This window comes from Physeter macrocephalus, chromosome 2, assembly GCF_002837175.3.
Source record: "Physeter macrocephalus isolate SW-GA chromosome 2, ASM283717v5, whole genome shotgun sequence".
In the NCBI taxonomy this organism is placed as follows: Eukaryota; Metazoa; Chordata; class Mammalia; order Artiodactyla; family Physeteridae; genus Physeter; species Physeter macrocephalus.
The window spans coordinates 82,374,749-82,388,055 of NC_041215.1; the positions used below are offsets into that span (position 1 = coordinate 82,374,749).

The following is a 13,307-nucleotide window of genomic DNA, read 5'->3' on the forward strand; positions in this document are numbered from 1 at the left end:
ACTATTTATATATTAATATTTGAATACGTAACATATGCTCATAACTCAATTATTTAAAAACTATAAAAGGTAAAAGTCTCTCTTCCTTCCCTATCCCACATTCATTAGATCTTCTCCCTTCTTCTCTTCCCAATCCACTGTTACTGGTTTCTTGGATATTATTTCAGAGTAGTTTATGTATACGCAAGCAAATACTTATACATATATATTTTTTCTTTTTATCACACAAAATGTAGCCGATAGATAGTACATACTGCTATGCATCTTGCATTTTTCATTAAATATAGCTTGGAGATTTTCCCATGTTGGTACAATATATAGCACATCCTCACTATCTTCCTTTTTTATTTCTCTCTTTTTTATGGCTGCATAATATTCCATTAGTATATATAAGTGCATCATGATTTATTTCACAGGTTTTGTATTGATGGTCATTGGATTGTTTCCAACCTTTCTATTACAAGTAATGCTTTAATGAATAACCTGTACCTAGGTCATTTTATGTGTCAAATCTATTCATAGGATATATTCAATTGGAATGGACTGTTGGGTCAAAGGGTATGTGCATTCATAAGATTGATTGACCTTGCCAAATTAACCTCCATGGACTTATTCCAATTTACATTCATACAAAGATAATCAAACTTTTAGAGTTTTGAAAATCTGATATGTGAAAAATGATATATCAGCATAGCTTTAATTTGCATTTCTTATGTGAATATATTTTCATATATTTATGAAATTTTCCATGAGTTGTTATGATATTGAGATTTATAATAAGAAATATATATTTTGTTTTCTGGCACAGAGCTCCTAAAACCCTTGGAATTTCCTAAGTGATGAGAGCAGTAAAGTTGTCTCATGTTATGTTAACTTTTGGAAAGCACCTAAGATTGAGGGCTGTTTGACAGGGGAGCCAACGATGTGATTAGAGGGTTGGGACTTTCAGTCCCACCACCACCTCCCCACCTCCAGAGAGGGGAGATGGGCTGGAGATTGAGTTCAATAACCAAAGGCCAATAATTTAATCAATTATGCCTGTGTAACGAAGCCTCCTTACAAACCCAAAGGAAGAGGTTCAGAGATCTTTTTGGGGTGGTGACACATGGAGATTTAGGGAGAGTAGGGAGCCCAGAGAGGGTTTGGAAGCTCCTTAACCTTTCCCCATACCTTGCCCTATGCATCTCTTCCATCTGGCCGTTCCTGAGTTATATACTTTTATAATAAACAGGTAATCCAGTAAGTAAAACACTTCTCTGAATTCTGTAAGCCACTCTAACAAATGAATCAAAACCAAAGAGGGGTGTCATTGGAAACTCCAATCTATAGCCCTTCTTTAGAAGTACAAGTGACAACCTGGAGTTGCTACTGATCTTTGAAGTGGAGAGTGGGCAGTCTTGGACTGAACCCTTAACCTGTGGGATCTAATGGTATCTCTGGGTAGATAGTGTCAGAACTGAGTTGAATTGTAGGATAGCCAGCTTGTTGGTGTGGCAAAACTCCCCCCACCCCACACCAGAACTCTTTAGTTGTTTATTCATTTCCATTGCCCATTTTTCTATTGAGTTGTCAAAAAAAATTTTTTTTGGTCTCTTTTATTTCTAGTAGTGCTTTGTATCGATATATATGGGATATTAGTACTTTGTAATATGAGTTGAAAATACTTTTTCCTGGTTTGTCATTTATCTTTTAAGTTTAATTATATCTAAATATCTATATAGATCTATATAGACCTATACAGATCTATATAGATATATATATCACCATATATATATATATATCGTCACACAGATATTTTTTCATTTTTACATAACTGAATTTATCAATTTTCAAATGGCTTCTGGATTTTGAGTCACATTTATAAAGACCTTCCAAGGTTATAAAGAAATTCTTCCATAATTTTCTTCTAGTAATTTTAGTATTTTTTTACATTGAAATATATGGTTTCTTTGAAATTTATTATACAGTGTGAAGTATGGATCCAGTTTTATTCCAGATGGCTATCCAGTTATACCAACACCATTTATTGAATAGTTACTCTTTTCTCTGGTGATTTGCAATGTCGCCGTTTTTTTTTTTTAATTTTATTTTTGGTTGCATTGGGTTTCATTGCTGCGCGCTGGCTTTCTCTAGCTGCGGTGAGTGGGGGCTACTCTTCGTTGCGGTGTGCAGGTTTCTCATAGTGGTGGCTTTTCTTGTTGCAGAGTACGGGCTCTAGGCTCAGTAGTTGTGGTGCAAGGGCTTAGTTGCTCTGCGGCATGTGGGATCTTCCCGGACCAGGGCTTGAACCCATGTCCCCTGCAATGGCAGGCGGATTCTATTTTTTTTTTTTTTGGTACGCGGGCCTCTCACTGTCGTGGCCTCTCCCGTTGCGGAGCACAGGCTCTGGACGCACAGGCTCAGCGGCCATGGCTCACGGGCCCAGCCGCTCCACGGCATGTGGGATCTTCCCGGACCGGGGCACGAACCCATGTCCCCTGCATCGGCAGGCGGATTTTCAACCACTGCACCACCAGGGAAGCCCCATCTGTTCCTATTTTGAGTGCTTTTTATCAAGTTGTTGAAACCATGAGCATTTTAATAAACGCCAACTACAATAACGTTATCCTTCTGACCTAACTGTCTTCCAACCTCCAATCTCTTGCTGATGTCTCCCGTTGGCTGGTCCTAACAGAAGACAGAAACGAAGGGAGTCCTAAGGGTCAGCTTCCCAGAGCACAGAGCAGGGTAGAGAAGAAGGATAGAGGGTAGATCTGGAAGAGCAGACAGGGTATATCCCATACAGAAGCCAAAAAGAGATAACGAAACAAAAAGAAAATGAAAGATTAATTTCACTCTCTTCATTAATGGGAAACAAAAAGATTATTATAGGTGGCTAAAGCAATTCTCTTGAAGCTAGTAGCATTACCTTTGTTTATTAAAAAAGGAAAAGAAAAGTGTTGGGTCTCAGTCTTAGGCATTTTTACACAGAAAGCTGCTGGTCCTAACCTTTTCTAGGTCTAATGTTAGCAGGCCCAGGGATTGCATTTCCTAGTCAGGATTGAGCTTCTTGAATGTAGTTTCCCTCTATATCTAGTACCTTATTTTTAAAACCTTGCCACTCTTTCCCTAGATCTAAAAATAATGTTCTAGTGTGATGGATATCAGATGGGTCAGTTGTCAGCACCGGAACCAGACACTGTATCTTCTGGGAAGGACCCAGCAGAACATGCCCTTTCTACCAGCACCTTGGCCAGGCTCCAGGGGTATTCCGTTCAGGCCTACCTCACATGGCCCTGCACATCAGCAGGCCTGGCACTGGGGGCACAGATTTCACCTGACTGTACCACATGATGCCCTCTCTGATGGACTTGCTTCCCTTCTGCCAGACATCTGGAAACTGTTCCAAATTCTGCAGCAATCCCGACCTCCTGCTGCAAAGGCTGCATATTCGGGAGACATTGTGGGTCAGAGGGTTGCCAGATAAAATACAAGACGCCCAGTTAAATTTGAATTTCAGATAAACAATGAATAATTTTTAGTATATCACGAATATTGCAAGGGACATCCTTATACTAAATTATAAAAAATGTATTTTTTTATGTGAAATTCAGACTCAACTGGGTGCCCAATTTTTCTCCGCTAAATCTGGCAACCCTTATCATAAATAATCCTTCACTATGCTTCCCATCCCCTCCCCCAATTTCAAAATCCCTCCACTGGCATCAGGTTCACTCAAGTGTTAAGACAACCTAAGAGGGGTATTAATTATACAGGTCATAGTTAGGATTCACTTTTGAGGCCTTGGCCTCTGACTTTAAATCCCATTAACAGTGACGAGTTTTTCTGATCAGTAAATTTGTAAATGTTATTTCGGCACTAAGAAAGACATTTCAGTGGTGGTCGAGAACAAGTGTGGGGCATGAAGAAAGTAGATCTCAGCAGTTGTGTGTAGGAATAGGGATGGGGGCAGGGGTGTCCAGGCATAGCTTAAGGGAATGCCCACAGGAAAGAGAATGTTGAAGCGAACGTGTACCATCTGACAATTTTGCCTGACTGGGATCCTTGCATTATTCCTTTCTTGCTTCCCCCTTTCCTTCTCGTCTCATCACCACACACTCATCCCCAGGTGCAGGGCATGAGCTAGAGGCTGCATCCCAGCAGAACAGAAAGCAGGAGGCCTGGTGAAGGAAACAGCTACCAAGCAACCAAGGGCTGGGGCAAAATAGGCCAGGAGGAGAAGTAAAACCAAGAAATATTTAAAAATTAGATGCTTGGCATTTAAGGAAAAAGTCCAAAGTTAGCCAAGAATAACTGCCTACTGCAGGATTCAAAACCTCTGAATGACAAAACTTCTGAAAGAGGAAGTGATGGTACCACGGGGCACCCTGCTGACCCTTCTCCCTGCCTGACCACTTCTCCATTCCACCCTCCACGCAGCTACATGGAGCACAGACAAGATGCAGCGGCCCTCTCCTTGCAGGCTCTGTGAACTGCATGGCTGAGGCAGACCCAGTGGCCCTCTCTCTGAAGTCAATAAGGCAGACCACAGCCTTATTTTCTGAGACTGACTCAATCCACCCGGCTTTCCCAAATGCAGTTGGCCCAAGAGGCTAAGAGTTCAGTCATCCATGAGGCAGACACAACCTTACCTCACATGGCTGCTTCCATGTGGCATCCAAGTTCATGCCTGGATACTGACCATTCAGGGGAGCGAGCCGGGGTTAAACTGTGCCGTGTAAGTTTGTGTTGCTGTCATTTCTCCACCTGGGGTTTTTGAGCTGTACCAAGCAGCCGTGGGGCCTTTGCTGTCAGGGCTTGCGCAAATCTGACTTGCCCAGAGAAGCAGAAGAGTTTGGGGCTCCCAAGCAAGCAGAGTGGTCAACTTGTCCTGCTTTGTCCAGGACTTTCCCAGTTTGAGCACTGCAAGTCTCACACTCCAGGAAACCGTTCGGTCCCAGGCAAAATGTGGTCATTCCACAATCAAGATACCAAAGCTTTGGCACCTGTATATCAGTTTCTACGGCTGTAAAATGCTGGGATGGGCCAATACAGCTTTCTAACGTTCCTGCTGCATCTAATAGTCTATGATTCACCCTCACGCTCCTGACTTTACCCGTCGGCTCCAAACCAAATTCACTTGATCCAAGCCCCGAGTTCACGTAATCTGATGATAAACTAATCATCAGTGTGTTAACAGGGGAGGTTGAGAGGAGTTTAACAATGGTTCTAGGAGGAAGGCATGTGGTCATAGGTGAGTGGTTCCAGCGGTGGTAGTTCAGCTGGGGAGATGGGGTGTATGCGTCTGTGCCATCCTGAGAGGAAGATACCTTTAGGCAGGCAGGTTGGGAGGCAGCCAGCCTGACAGAGCTGGTTTGATGGGCTGGTTTCAGCTTCACAGCAAGAACAATAGCCACAGGCAGGGCAGTCTTGTCTGGCTCCAGCCAACTTTCACACTATGAAGTGAATAAAGTCAGTAGTTGAAACCTCAGACTGGAGAAGAAAGGAAGTCATCTACTGATAGCACTATTTATTTATTTTTGAATGCATTTGCTCAGAGCCCCAACCTGCCATCTGAAATACAGATATGCAGCTACAATTTTTGGGGTAGGTAAGAGTTCAAACTCTGGAATCACAACCTACTAACTGGGCAAATATTAGGTTGAATCATATGAGCTTGCTGATATTAGACTTTTTTGACCTGCAGAAACAGGAATTCCACATGGCTCAGGTTAATAACTTATCTCTTTTCCTTGGTTTCCTCATGTGTGAAATGCAGATCGCACCAACCTTGAGGGGACGCAGAGAGAAGACAGGGAGGTGCTCAGATAGCCCCTGGCTCACACCCCCTGCTCAGTGATGTCCACTCTACCGCTGCTGCCGCCTCAGCCTCTGCCGCTACTGGTGAAGAAGAACTCGGGGTCCATCAGCTGAACCCAGGGGGACCCAGACTGTTTCTGGGACATGTGACACTGACAAACCAAAGCAGATTGATCATCTTAGCTGAATGTGGACCTTCATTCTAATCCCAGGGTTAGGAAAGAAGAATAAGGTTCATACCACAGATTTTTCAGGTCATTCTGAGAACTGAAGATTTTGCCTTTCCTCTCAGTCCAGAACAGACAATCAGTTCCAATACCTGGCAAAGGGCTTTTATGATGGGGTTTTGCTGTAACAAAACTGGGCCCCACCTTTAGCCTTACATCTGTGTTTTTGTAGCAACCACACAAGCATCCATCTTATCAATTTAATTATATAGGCACACAAACACACACATTGGGAAGCACATGCAAAACAAATGAGATAGCCTCATCATTATCAGAGTACAAAAAAGTTACACTGGATTTCTTCTCTCAGTTACTAACAGGAAGCAATAAAGAGAGGAAACAAAACATTTTGCTGTGGTATTATCATCATAATTCAATAAAATTTATTAACTTAAGCAAATTCACTTGGCTTTTTATAGCTCCAGGAATCTAGGAAATAACTTCCTTACATATAATGAGGAAGTGCATCTTTAGGTCTCTTAATATGTTTCCTCCCTGTAACACTCCTGCGTTTTGTCTGTTCTCTTCGAGTTCACTTCCTTGATGCTAAAGCAATCTGTTCACACAAGAACAGGGAACACTACAATCCGTAGGTCAAAGGATAGCTGGGGGAGACTTTGGATTCCAAAGCCAGCGCTTCCCTACTCTGTAGATCCCATAGTTATGCTATCACACATCTAAAAAAGAAAAGAAAACAACCGTGGGCCTGGCTTGGTTTAAGTTCTCTCTCAAGCAGGCCTCCTTTAAATGTGAGAAAGTTCAACTCTCAACATGTATTAACAAAAGGTGTTTACAACAGAACGCCTGGTTGTGCCTTATAATGGCTTTGCTCTGTGAATTAATTCCTTTGTCCTTCCTGGTGACAAAGGCTGAGCTTTGGAACTTCTGGATACGGCTAGGCAGGGCATTTCTGCTTGGCGTGGCTCTCTTAAATGGGTAGAAAAGGCTTGGTTGGGCACCTGGTATTTTGTGGCCAGTAATTATACAACAATTGTTACTGTGCCTTACCGAAACTTCAGTTTTTGACCAGAGGCCAGCTGCACTCTGAAACAAACATCTTTCCAAAGCCTGGTGTGTTTTGAAATGATTCTAAAATCCACTTTGCAAATAGGCTTTGGTACAAGTCAGATTTTTTTTTTACATGATGCTTTGCTTTAAGGCAGCATTTCTTTTTTTTTGCCTGTCAGTTGGCCTGACTTCTGCAGCTCTTACAAGTGATCTTTCCACTTAAGCCATCTTAATGCTTCCTTTTCCCATCCTCACTGTGGATGTACCGTACAATGACATGTCCTCCTGGGAACAGATTACCTCTATGGTGCATGCTCAAAACTGAGGTAGGGGAAGTGATAAACATTTAAACACACAGAGAAACAAATCCCCTTTTCCACATTTAGAAGACTAGGAAATCATCTATAGACAGGCTTTCCCAGCTGTGGGTTTTCCTCTGAGAAGACCAGGTCCTCAGTTCTTAAGTGAAAACTTGATCACCAAGATAGTCAGATCAATCCTTTGCGGGTGGAGCCATAGGGGACAAGGTGGAGGAGGGGGAAGTGTACATTTAAAGACCAATCAGGCAGGAAGGGGGTCTAACCTGCTGGTTCCCAAATATAACAACTTCCATCAATGCCTCTTCCCCTCACTGTTAGTTGCAGGAAAATGACACAGAGACTTCACTTCACCAGGACCTGCTGAAGTTACATGTGATCCACATGTGATTGAGAAATGGTTTTTATTCTTGGTATTACCCGTCTCCACCTCCATGCCCTGGACAGCAGGCCCTTGTTTCATTGCCTCAAGGTAGGGGAATGATGTGACAGGATAAAAAAGCAAAACAAGGACAAGAAACTCCTCTGAGTTGCGTTTTGTGTTATAAATGCCCTCAGAGGACTGGAGAGGATTTGGAGTATAGCCAAAGATATTCGGAGGAAAAAGGTTTGGGGAGAGTGGGCTTTCCCTGAAAGATGAGGAAACACTTCCCTTCACTGGGGTGGGAGGAGACATGGATGAAAAATGAGAGAGCAAAGGCCTGGGTGGGTCCTTCCCTCCTCCCCCTCCTCCTTCCTTAGAAAGGCACAAGCCTGGAGAGAAGAATGGCTGTGGGGTGTGGGCCTACGAAGCTTCCCAGACCCTGGAGTGGCCCCAAAGTAGCAGGGAGCTGCTGGACACCCATGGGCCGTGTGGACAGGAAGGAGGCACAGATGCCTCACTATCAGTGGGGAGACTAGAAGGAACTGTAGTCATCTGGTTTGGTGCCTTCTCAAAGAGCTGACTTGAGGAACACATGGATCCCCCACTACCTTGGCACTAACCCCTGCACCCCCGCCATGTCCCACCCCAAACCCAGACAGGCCCTCGAAGGCAGAGAAATACTAAAATGATGGGACTCATTGCTGACACCTTCCGAGAGAGAGCAGGGGCTTAAAAGATAAATTAGGTTGATTTATAGTAGAATAAAAATATATTTCTTGCGCACTTGGATCTGTGCCTAATCTAGTTTGAGCTTCTGGGGTAGACAGGGTTGTGTAGTGGAGAGACTGCCAACCTAAGAGAGAGCTCTGTCACAGTAGAGTGCGACTTTGGACAAGTCATGTGACTACTCTGGGTCTCGAGGTCCTCAATCTAGAAAATGTGTGTAATAACATCCGTCCTGACAACTCACAGCACTGTTGTGAGGAATGGGATGTTGCACGTGGATGTCACAGAACACAGTGCAAAGCAAGGAGGCAGCCTAAATGGTATCAAATGCAAAGCATAATTAGAAGAAAAATATTACATAATAACTCACCTTGGAGAAACTTGCAGGAAAGACTGGCGAGACACCCATCAATTTCGTTTTCTCTTCCTGGCACACAAAAGACAACATTTCCTGGCTCCCTTGCAGTTAGGATGGGACCCTGTGATTGGGTTCTGCCAGTGGGATGTGGCAGAAGTAGTGGACGTAGCCACAGACTTTAACGTACTCCTTTCTCCCTCGGTGGCAACTGTTGAGGCCAAATGTTGAAGCATTTTTTGTTTGTTCGTTTTGTTTGTTTTTTAGGCCACACCATGCGGCATGCGGGATCTTAGTTCTCCGTCCAACAAGGGATCAAACCCATGCTCCCTGCATTGGGAGCACGGAGTCTCAACCACTGGACCACCAGGGAATTCCCAAGCTGATGGCATTTTAAGATGAAAGGAGCCTGAATCCCAAAGTCACCACTTGGAGGAGTCACCCAGGAGAGCCCCCTACCTACACAGAATTGTGGTGTAAGATTTAAACTTTTATCATGTTAAGTCAATAATATTTGGGGGTTATGTGTTAATGCAGCCTATCTAGCCTCTCCTGACTGGCATGGTACTAGAATAATAGGATAATAATATAACGATTATTATATATATACACATATCACGTATAACATATATTATGAGATGTCTCAAGGCATGAAGAAGGGGCAAGTCTATATCTTTCCTTCCATATTATAAAGAACATAAAATTCAATCTGTGCTGTTCTTGGGCAAAGATGTCACAAGCACAAGTTACAATGACATTCCAGTCTATGGCTTGCTCAGCGGAAGCACATTCACCAATAGACCTGGGGGAAATCTCTCACCTGGAGTTGACAGACCCCAGGCCCTCTGCACCACCTCACCACAGCTGCTGAGATTTGACCTGCATGATTACTGCCTGCTCTTAGCTGGGAGACAGCCCCCCTCCCTCCTCGGCTCATATTCTCCATGGACACTCAGCATTCGAACAGGGAGGACACAGAAGATGCTCTTGGATCCAGGCAATGAGGAAACCCATTCTGTAGGGAGCATAGCTGTTACAAGACATCTCAAAGCAGTAGGTTTTGTTTGTTTGCTTATTGTCATCTCCATTCCCCAAACAGTTCCGACATGTGCACATTTGCTGCTTAACTCCTGCTCAAGTAACCAAAGCAGGTGGTACTATTGACTGTACTCAGAGACCAAAATTTCCCTGCAGCCCGGGAGGCTGTCCAGCTGCAGACAGCAGGACAGTCATGCTTTCTCCAGAAACCACACTCTCTTTGTCCAGGACTGGCAAGAGAGCCCAGTTATCTTGGAAGGTCCTGGGCTTCAAATTTCCTCTGCCTCAGGTCCGGTCACCACCCCCTCTCTGGATAAGGTTTTATTCTAATGCCTTTGACCAGCGGGAAGGATCTTTAGGGAGGGCTGGTTCTTTCATTCCTTAACAAAGACTACCCGCCTTTGGACCAGTTAGCTGTCTTTGATCCATAGCAGAGAATCCTGCCCAGTGGGCATGCATACTTGGGCCATTGGTCACACAGGGTGAATGAGGAACCATGAATACAATGGGAAATTTGTCAGCATAATAGAATGAAATCTCAATGCTCCTATCCTACTGAAGGCAGGTAAGTGCAACTGTACCATCATCTTTGAATAAATGGTACTGACCTTCAGAAAAAGAAAGCATTAATATACTTTCTCTAGGTATTATTATTATTGTTATTATTACTGATTTGCTGAGAATTGGTAACCTGAAGGGTAAAGATACTTTAGCTGTTTTTCATTGTTGCTTTCTAAAATAAATGCTTTAAAAAAAACTAATATGTGCTTGTTGTGGTAAATTTGCTAAATACAGAAAGGTATACAAAACGTTTTAATAATGTCTATCAGCTTGTCTTGTGACACAGGGAGCTATGTACATGTCTATCTCCCTTCTACATTATATAGTTTTTTGTTTGTTTGTTTGTTTGTTTTGTGGTACACGGGCCTCTCACTGCTGTGGCCTCTCCCGTTGCGGCGGAGCACAGGCTCCGGACGCACAGGCTCAGCGGCCATGGCTCACGGGCCCAGCCGCTCCACGGCATGTGGGATCTTCCCGGACCGGGGCACAAACCCGTGTCCCCTGCATCGGCAGGAGGATTCTCAACCACTGCGCCACCAGGGAAGCCCGACATTTTATAGTTCTTGAGGGAAGAAATCATAGATAGCATTTCTTCATCTTTGTGTAGCCCAGGACACCTGTTTGTGGAATGAGTGTCATTCAATGAATTTGGGAAAGTTGGTGTTCTCACCTACCTTTGTGGACCAGAGTCTCCACAGTTGAAAACAAAATAAAAAAAGATACCTACAATAAAGACTACCTACACCCAGGTGGAGTGTTGCATGACTGTGGTCTCTGAAGTAAGACAGACATGGCCTGGAACCCATCTCTAATCTTACTAGCAGTGTGTCCCCCGGCAAGTTATTTCAATGCACTGAGTCTCTTGTCTGATGAATTGCCCTCATTCCTAGACCCAAGCTGATGGAATGATCACTACTTGAAACATTAATGTCTGGAGGTGGCTCAATTTTCGTGCTTTAAATCCCAAACCTTGGAAAATTCCTTAATCTCAGGCAACCAGGAAGGTTGGTCACGCTACGGAGAAGTAGGACAAATCACACACTGGCTCTTAAAGCTTCTGTGTAGAAGCAAAGCACAACACTTCTGTTTATTTCAGTGACCCAAGCAAGTCACACGGCCCCCAGAGAACTCCAAGGGGGTGGGGAAGTGCCATCCTACTATATTCTGGGGAGGAAACCTGGAAATATTTGATTGCCACCTGCTTCAACCTTCCCACTCCCATCGGGGTTTATAGTCCCCTTAGGGTGACATTCAGCTCTAGCACCTGCTTTTAGCACATTTATCAACAATGGATTTTTATTCCCCACACTCCACTCCAAGAACGGCATTGGTAGTAAGCTGGGCCGTGGATGCCAAAGACAGAATCAGCTTCTCCTTCAGTGACATCCATTCATTCATTGATTAGTGGATTCATTGACTAGACAAAACGCTGATTGAAGCCCTCTTTTGTTGGAGATGTGCTATGTGATATGATGTGATCGTCAGTACAAAATATTTAAGTACAAGAAATGGTGAGCTGGTAAAATTAAGTTTTTACTGTGCCATTTACAGATCTCATTTCCCCTATTAAATTATTTTGTGGATAATTTGATATTTTCTTTCCTGCCTCTTCTCAATGTTCACTAAAGACTGAATTTGTAGGCTTAAAGTAAGTAACACTACTAAAGGGCTCAAACTAATAAGTTCATACCTGCTTAGCCAAAGAGCATTGCCCACCCATGGCTCTGCCTCCTGGGTTAGGTGCAGGGTTTGGGGAAGCGGACAGGACTTAAAATGGGGAAGTTGTGATGCTCCTACGTATTTGTTAGTCCCTGCTGCTTGATTTTATGCTCTAACTGTGCCATTAGCCATTCCCAGATGCAGGGGACTGCTTCCAAAGGTCTAGGTCACAGTGGTTTCAATCACCTGGGGAGCATTGAAAAACTCATGCCCAGGCCACATCCCAAACCAATTAGATCAGAATCTCTGGGGTGAGGTAAGACTCAGGCATTGGTATTTTTAATGTTTCCCAGGTGAATCCATTGGCCTAGGACTGGTTCTAAATATTAAACATATATCAGAATCAGCTGGAGGGCTTGTTAAAACATATCCACTGGGTCCCACCCACAGAATTTGTGATTCAGTAGGCCTGGGGTGTGGCCTGAGAATTTGCATTTCTAACAAGTTCCCAGATGATAATTATGCTGCCATTTGGAGACCACATTTTGAGAACCACTGTTCTAAGAGACCTTCAGCATCCTTAACAACTGAATGGAATGGGCATGGGCTAGTGGCAGGGAGGCCTATTCTAGATGTTTATTACCTCTGGAGAATCCGCTCAGGTTGCACTGCCACCTCAGGTCTGCTTGTGAGCAATCTCTATAAGAAAGAGGTGAAATAAAATGGCCTTGTAGATAGTTGTGAGGTTTAAGTGAGATAAGGCATACCAAGCCCTTAGTAAGTACACAAGGTAAGCACTCAAACAATGCTAGCATGCAATGCTAAACCATTTTTCCCCAGAAACCCAGGAGCTAACAGGAACATCAGAGAAGGGGCTGAAACCTCCATACCTCCCACTAGTCTTTCTTCTTTTCTTGCCCGCTCTCTTTTAAAATAATTTTTGAAAAGGAAATAAACATTTATGATTTAAAATACATAATCGTACAAAAGGATGAGAAGTAATTTTGCCTCCCCCAGAAGATCTCTAATGCTCCAATTCTGCCCACAGAGATAAGCGCTAGGTTCCAGTTTCTTACATATGCCTCTAGGGGCATTGTTTTTTTTTTAGCTAAAACTACAAGTAAGTATGTGTGTGTGTCCACCTCTTTTTTAAAAGTATTGGGCTTCCCTGGTGGCGCAGTGGTTGAGAGTCCGCCTGCCGATGCAGGGGACATGGGTTTGTGCCCCGGTCTGGGAAGATCCCACATGCCGCG

General features: G+C 43.7%; 1 protein-coding gene across 6 annotated transcripts in view; it reads right to left on the minus strand.

Moving 5' to 3' along the window:
- Window positions 1-1,974: 1,974 nt before the first annotated feature.
- Window positions 1,975-13,307, minus strand: part of LOC102992546 (uncharacterized) — a 127,494-nt gene continuing 116,161 nt past the window's right edge. For 5 of the 6 annotated variants that reach the window (XM_055088785.1, XM_055088783.1, XM_055088781.1 and 2 more), the window contains 2 exons: window positions 8,812-8,868; window positions 1,975-5,435 (listed from right to left, as the gene is read on the minus strand). In XM_055088785.1, the coding sequence (XP_054944760.1) occupies window positions 4,791-5,435; window positions 8,812-8,868 (702 nt within the window). In that variant the 3' untranslated portion in view covers window positions 1,975-4,790. Of the gene's footprint in view, window positions 5,436-8,811; window positions 8,869-12,697; window positions 12,754-12,944; window positions 12,961-13,307 lie in introns of those variants that run through there. The other variant, XM_055088788.1, reaches the window with a different exon arrangement.